This window comes from Cibotium barometz, chromosome 26 (genome assembly GCF_041138505.1).
Source record: "Cibotium barometz isolate CiBa-2024 chromosome 26, ASM4113850v1, whole genome shotgun sequence".
NCBI lineage: Eukaryota > Viridiplantae > Streptophyta > Polypodiopsida > Cyatheales > Cibotiaceae > Cibotium > Cibotium barometz.
Window position 1 is genome coordinate 22539694 of NC_141071.1, and position 7777 is coordinate 22547470.

Sequence of the window (7777 nt, forward strand, 5' to 3'; positions counted from 1 at the left end):
GCGGCTATGCTCCCCTTCTCTTGTTGTGTAAGGGTAATGATACACCTTGGCATTTGTCTTGCAACAATTGCATTTAGCATTCTTTCTTATAGTTCTACTATGATGATGTAGAATTGAAATTACAAACATGGGCTACCCTCGTGAAATTCCCTCTATTTTTCCTTAAAAAAATATAAGCTTTCATAGGATTGATATATACACTAAAATAAACATTGATATTAGAATTAATATAAGTAATATAGTGTAACATCATCTCCTAATATGTATTATATCATTTTCTTTTCTTTTATAATATATATAGCTACATATCCTCCCAAAAGAAGTGATGTAGTGTAACACTTATAGTAGACTCGTGCACCTAGAAAAGATTTTATCAATGCCGAAGGCCCCCTGATGCTTTAACTTTTTCCTCACTAATGTGCTAATATAAATGGTAGGATAATGGTAGTAACAAGGTCATTCTCCCTTGTAGGGGATCACATCTCTATTGTTGTATCTATCTATGTATCTCTCTATCTTTCTTTGTTTAAGGAACCATGTTTGCAAATTTTACCTTGTATATGGATTAAGCTCTCAAAATCCTATATGGGATACAAATTAAGGCTCCTTAGGCCACACAACATGTAACAAGTTGAGGATCAAATAAGGGAGGAAAACATATATATATATATATATATATATATATATATATATAGAGAGAGAGAGAGAGAGAGAGAGAGAGAGAGAGAGAGAGAGAGAGAGAGAGAGAGTTTAAAAAAAATAGATTTTTTTCCAACCGAAGTCATGAAATCTTTTTCTTTGATTCAAATTTTTATGGTAGATTTCTAAATGTTAGAATGTGATGAGATCTCTTGACATGTGATCAACGATAATTTGTGAGATTACCAAGAAGAAATCCTATTTTTTTAAATGAGCTTGCAAGAAAACGACACATTTTGAGAAAAGACTTATTTTTGGAAATTTCAAGGGAATCTTTTTTTTTTGGGACATCTAGCAAGTGACTTAAGCCAACACAGACCAATTAGACCCCATTCATTATAGGCCCATATAAATCATGTGTGTCTTTAAATTGTTTAAATCTAGCTTAATCACTAAGGTATGTTAACTCCATCCATTCTCTGATCTTAGAACACTGGTACTTAAGGCTCCATTCTCTAATCTTAGAACACTGGTACCGAAGGCGATGAAGCAAACACCAAATTGAGAGAGAGAGAGAGAGAGAGAGAGAGAGAGAGAGAGAGAGAGAGAGAAGCTATCATATATTACTTGAAATAATATGTGACATGTTTGCTTAAGAAAAAGATTAGGGAGGGAAGGGGAGTTAACTAGCTCAAGGGTCGTGATGCCAGCTGTTGTTGAAGCAAAGCATGGAGTCACTTGCCTCATCGTCATCTGGGTCGTGGTCAATGCTGTGGAAGTTATAGGGCTCATTGTAAAGGTTATAATCAGGCTCATGGAGGTTGAAGCTCTCTTCCATCTTCACGGCTATCATGTGATGAAGCAGGACTTGCTGTGGGCTGCAACCAAGAGACAACTTGGTGGGGTTTAAGTTGCTGTGGAATTGTTGGTGTTGTTGGTGAACGTGATGGCCTTCTGCAACCAAGCTGGGCTTCACCCCTTTTGAGCTCTTGCTTGCAGCTTCTACCATAACATGAACATGAGTCTGGTCCGAATTATCACTAGAGAAAGCATCACCTTCTGCAGTTGGTGTGTGAGAAAGCTTAGCTTTTTGCTCTCCGGAGGTGGGCGAATTAGTAGCTTTTTGCTTTCCTGCGCCAGTGCTGGTAGACAGGCTTTGAAGATCGTCGTCGTCATTTTCATGTTGTCTCTGCAACTCATCAGCTTGCCCTCGATCATTGGTTGGGGTGTGCCCGCCTTCGCCAGCTGCAAGCAAGTCTTTTAACTTGGCCACCTGGATTAAAAACGATTAATCTTTTATAGATGCACATGCACTATTATACTTCCAATTATAATTACAAATAGGGGCATATAGTTTGCAAAAATAGAGAGAGGAAATTTTGTTATTTAGTGCAGTAGGCATTTTAGTGCACTAATTATAATTACAATTAGAGGCAGATAGTCTTCCAAAAATAAAAAAATAAAAAAAAGGACTTCTGTTAATTAGTGCAATAGGCATTTTACTGCAAGTGCACTTAAGAGTTGTATTGTACTCACTCTTTATCATCACCTCATACAGGCATTTGGTTGTCGCTCTCACCAACTTGGCCCCATTTATCCATGCCTAATCCTTCAACCAACAACGCTTGTCTTGCCACCTTCAAGTCTCTCTGGTGTATCCTTACCTTCCCCAAATCCTTCAACCCCACTCGAGACCCATCTCAACAATCTCCAATTCATCTCAGCCTTCTAGCTACTCTTACATTCAACTTTACATTCAACTGGACTATGGTTACCTGGGAGAAGAGGTGGAAATTGCTATGGAGTTTGAGAATACCTTTGAAAGCCCAAACCTAAGTATGCTTGTGAGTTCTTCCTCTTGGCTACAAGTTGGTGTGCCTAAATTTTACCTCAGGGTTTTGTCCTAGGCGTGGATCAGGCAATAGAGGATGGTCAACATGCTTTTTTGGGGATGTCCTACCATCAAGGGGATGTAGAGCAAGACAAATAATTGGGTGTATGCTAACATAGGTCTAAGGGGTTCTAGGGGGGATTGGTTAATGGGGAAATTTCAAGTCCGAATTAGAGGGGGTAGTTGATGTGGTTTTCAGGCTGGTTAGATATAATACTTGTTTGGAACTATCTGGAATTTCAAAAGGGCTTAAGGTAGGGATTAGATGTTGTTGAGTTGATGTATAGTTGTGTGCACTATTGCTAGTCTGTATACTATGTGAATAAGATGAATGATAACACATTTGTCGAATTAGTGCAGTCACTATTGCTAGTCTGTATACTATGTGAATAAGATGAATGATAACACATTTGTCGAATTAGTGCAGTCACTATTGCTAGTCTGTATAGTATGTGAATAAGATGAATGATAACACATTTGTCGAATTAGTGCAGTCACTACAGAGTGGAATAGGATGAGCCACTCACAAGATGAGGGGATAGTTGTACATACCAGGGGAACCTAACACATTCATGGCATGTGGCAGGTATATTCAAGGAAAGATTTGAAGGAGTTGGTGACACATAATAATAGGAGAGTTGGATTGCCAAAGTTTGGGCCTAAGACACAAATATGGTTTTTGAAGGAGAAACTACCACTACACACCTTCCTGGCATTGATAGAGAACCCAGTGGATAGAGGCTTGGTGTGAAGATATGGAACAAGAAGGAGGCTGTGGAGGAGTAAACCCCCAAGGGCTTCACCACTGAGCCTGTGCTAGTAAGCTGGTTTGAAGCTGGGATACCATATCAGATGGGATCAATGTGGGAGGATGAGAGGCGGGGACCAGATTTGTGGGCTGTTAAATAGTGAAGAGCTATACTAGTTTCTTTTGTTTTTGTTTTTGTTGAGATATGACCTGTTTCTGTTGCATATGTAAAAGGTGCATTGAAGTACATGTGGTTGGATAGTATAAAATATGTGGTTGGATAGTATACTAATATAAATAAAATTTCCCAAAAAAGGAGTTGTATTTTACTAGTGTACTAACATATACTATTTTCCCTTAAGGATTTGAATGGTGATAGTACTGAGAATGAGTTACGAGTCAAGCTAAAATGGTCCTAGTTAGGGCTGAATCTTCAAAGTTGAAGGCCTACAAGGTACCTTGGCCTTCATGTAAAACCCAATTTTTAAAGGGAGCTTTATTTGAAGACCAAAATGGGTCATGAAGCCCACTCCAACCTTCAAATTTAAGTGCTAGTTATCATTGATGTCTCACTGGTACACTACCTTTATGAGGTCATTGGCCTTTATGAAGACCAAAATGGGTCTTGAAGCCCATTCCAACCTTCAAATTTAAGCACTAGTTATATCATCATTGATGTCTCACTGGTACCCTACCTTTATGAGGTCATTGGCCTTTATGAGGTCATGAGTCACATGACTCATTTAACCCTCTAAGTGTTTTTTTTGGCTTGCGAGGAATGTGATCTTATTAAGAAAAGGAGAATATACATCACATTAGGCTCATATAGCGTGTGACAGTATTCTGGTAGTTTTGACATTCATAGTACAATGGACTAGAGTAACATTCTCAAAAGATCCTTTTCTCATATCATACCCCTCAACGTTAAATTCATACATTTATGCACATGTATACAAGTTAAGTTCATGCATGTATGCATTATTTTTTATGAGTGTAATTTTTAATTACACATCAAAAAATATAGTAAAATAGTCAATTTTAATGCATTTCTAGGAAAGCTTTATGTTTTGACAGGCAAAAGTAGCTCATAAAAAATTAAGCTACTATTCACATGTTGTATGTAAACACAATCTTATTTATCCAATCCAAACAAAAGAATTAAAATTTTATAATAGACACACACATATGCATATGCACTACATGTAATGACACTCGTGCATATATGTACTACATGTATGCAAGGGCACATTCTATAAACCTCTTTACAAAAACAAGCAAACAAATCAAAGTACTCGAGACAAACAAGCCTAACTAACGAACTGCATGCCCTCATAAGCACACTCATTGACAACACACACACAAAATAGGAAACATTGTTTAATACTATGACATGGAACACTTTCTAAACACTATTTGATATCATGGAGTGGTGGAGCTTCTATATAACAACACATTGGAAAAACATTAGTGTGAAAACAAATGGTAGGTTTATACTGCTCCGTAGACTTAATTGTCTCTCCGTGATATACTAAGGCTTGGGGAGTTTCTTAGAGTGTTCCCTGGATACTTTGCCTCAGTTTGCCTAGACTTGTGTGCATACTGAAGACGTAATGAAATGCATTCATTTCATCTTGAGCTTAGATGAGCTATATGGTGTGTAATCACGTGGGATTACAGTCTAAGACATGTAATTAGATGCATTCATTTTATCTTGAGCTAATTAGATGAGATATATGGTGTTATCACGTGAGCTTATGTGTAATTAGAGCTTAGGCAGCTAATCTTGATCTCGATTATCGTAAACACAGTAGTTGTCGTAATAAGGAGGGTTAAGATTAATGAGTAATTACAAAAGAGAGAGAGAGAGAGAGAGAGAGAGAGAGAGAGAGAGAGAGAGAGAGAGAGAGAGAGAGAAGATTAATGGGTAATTACGTAATCGTGTGTGGTTAAGGTCGATTAATACCTCGGCTTGGAGCTTATCTTTCTCGGAGCGGACAGCATCGTACTGTTGTTTGAGGATATCGTAGTCACGCTCGAGCTGCTTGGTTTTGTAGCGGGCGCGGCGGTTTTGGAACCAGACGGCCACCTGACGGGGCTGCAGGCCGAGCTGCTGCGCGAGCTGGTTCTTCCGATCAGGCTCGAGCTTGCTATCCATCTCGAAGCTCACCTCCAACGACTTCACCTGCTCATTGCTCAGCCTCCTCTTCTTGGACTCGCTCGGATGCAGTATGCTACACCCTTGCTCATCCACCACCACCTCCATCCCATCCTCCACCATCTGATTATTATTGCTCATGTATAACGCCTGATCCCCGTTCATCTCATGATCACCGCCGGCCACCTGCTGCACATGACTGCTCCTTCCATAATACGCATGCACCCCCATACCAGCACTCACTCCTCGTGTGTAATCATGCAAACTGCCCACCACACAAGGCCCTGCAGAGATCCATTCGCAGCACTAATTAGCAGTAAATTTGGAGCTCAAGATTGGGCAATACAATGCCCAATTTCATACCGATGAGCATAATTGAGAACCCATATGCACGTAAGCACTTTCTATTGGCAAATGGATCAATAACTACAACAATATGTGCAGGTACATATGGTCTCTCCAACTGTATTTGTAAATACCATAAGCCTAAAACATGGTGAATTTGTTAAATTATGAGTAAAATGTGAGATAGGCCACTACTAACATAAACCATTATCATCAAAAAAGTATTATAACGCTGTGCGCCCACAAAAACATGAAAAATTGCATCAAAAAGCACTGCAACCCACATAGTATAGTGGCAATGAGAATGTTCACCTGCAAGCATGTGGGACGAGCCAGGAGCAAACATTGTAGTGACGTTAAATGGCTCGTTTGTAGGAGTGTTGCTGCTGTTTTTGAACAAGTAACCAGATTTGGTGGTATCAGGTGGCCTGCCTCCACAATTGAGGGCCATTTTCACTCCTCTTAAAATCAAGTAGACAATGAGCCCAAAAATACAAGGGACCCAAAAAAAAAAAAAGCTTTACAACACCTTATGCCTTATATTTGTAATACCATAGAGCTGTCGCCCAAAAGGAACCATGTAATTAAGGAGCATGATGGATTAAACACAGATTACCAAGAGTTAATATCCCACTTATAATATGGGTTGTAATACATGAGATCAAGCTGTTTGGAAGGGTGCTAGGATGGTGAGGAGTAACGTACTAATCTGCAGAGAAGGAGGGCAATGTCAACCACAGCAAAGACATCATAGGGGGCAAGTATGGTCGTGAGATGGGTTGGCTCTTTGAAAAGCAGCATGGTAGTACTTGAGCTAGCAGGATTGTACATCGTTAAAGGAGAGTGCTGCAGGCTGATGAATGGCGGTTTTATTGTGATTCAAGGTATAATTATATGGTATAGTACTAAGCCTGATTAGGGTTACATGATTGTATGATGTGGGAGTACTAAGGTTGATTAAAAGATTAACAGATGTAATAGGCTGCAGTAGTAGCAGTGGTGGTTGCTGCTGCTCCAAGCTGTTGTGTGATGCTTGGATCATCAGGCTGACAGGCCCAAAAGTACTGCTTTGGAGAGGAATCCACGAAAGGGGAAAGCTTTCTCAGAAGGGCACAAAGCGAGGCTTATACCCAAAGGAAAAAAAGCCGTTGTACGTTGGAACAACAGGTGATGATCAGAGGCCAAGAATACAAATGAAAAGAAGAAACAAAAGGTTGAATTGCGTGTGTGTGTGTGTGTGTGTGAGTGTGTGTGTTGAGAGAGAGAGAGAGAGAGAGAGAGAGAGAGGCCTTCTTTGCTCTGAGTATTCTCAAATGAGAGAACATTTCTCGCTACATATTCTGATCAGTATGGAGGGCTAGTAGTGTAGCGCCAGCAAAATGTCACTCCCTGTCCTGAATCGTCTCCTAGCATTAGCTTTGCCGTTGGTTTTGGAAGCATGTAGGTATGTGCACTATAGGCTAAGCTATACAAGCTTAGCTCATGCACACCGCAACAGGTGGACAAACGTGGGGAGGAAGAACAATAAAAAGCATGGTAAATTTATTTCAAATATTTATAAATACACCTGCTTTAGTGGCCTTCCTCTTTTTTCTCCACTTTCTCATGTTCCAAGGACGAGAATTTGCCACACCTCCTCTCTCTCTCACACACACAATAGAATTGCTATGAATTTCCACAACATTCATTTCGTAAATAACTCCCATAAGTTACATTAATAGATATATGTGTGCGTGTTTGTGTGGGCATACACGTTCGCGTGCATGTGTGCGTGTGAGTGCATGCATGCACATACACATACACACACACATGCATGTGCATGTATGTGTGGTTGCACACACTTATGCACAATTGACACAAGAGTAATATATATCCACCACACCATGTAGTAAGATAACCACTCTAAGCATCATTCTCAATCTCATGAGAGTTACCCACTGTGTTTACATGTGACAGCTCCAAGGATCTTTCTTGATCTCATCGACGAAGCCATGAGCAT

General features: G+C 39.8%; 1 protein-coding gene across 1 annotated transcript; it reads right to left on the minus strand.

The window, feature by feature from the left end:
- Positions 1-1244: 1244 nt before the first annotated feature.
- Positions 1245-7275, minus strand: LOC147623771 (uncharacterized). Its single transcript, XM_086820387.1, has 3 exons — positions 6091-7275; positions 5242-5717; positions 1245-1912 (listed from the first exon to the last, which is right to left on the minus strand). Exons 1-3 carry the CDS (start codon positions 6227-6229, stop codon positions 1331-1333), a joined length of 1197 nt encoding a protein of 398 aa, XP_086676513.1. The 5' UTR covers positions 6230-7275; the 3' UTR covers positions 1245-1330.
- Between the last annotated feature and the right edge of the window lie 502 nt (positions 7276-7777).

What these genes read in the sequence shown, in the direction of transcription:
- LOC147623771 (XM_086820387.1), bottom strand. Translation starts at nt 6,229, where the DNA reads ATGGCCCTCAATTGTGGAGGCAGGCCACCTGATACCACCAAATCTGGT. An exon ending in CTCGTCCCACATGCTTGCAG is followed by an intron (nt 5,718 to 6,090) that starts GTGAACATTCTC and finishes GGATCTCTGCAG; the next exon opens with GGCCTTGTGTGGTGGGCAGT. An exon ending in AAGATAAGCTCCAAGCCGAG is followed by an intron (nt 1,913 to 5,241) that starts GTATTAATCGAC and finishes TTTTTAATCCAG; the next exon opens with GTGGCCAAGTTAAAAGACTT.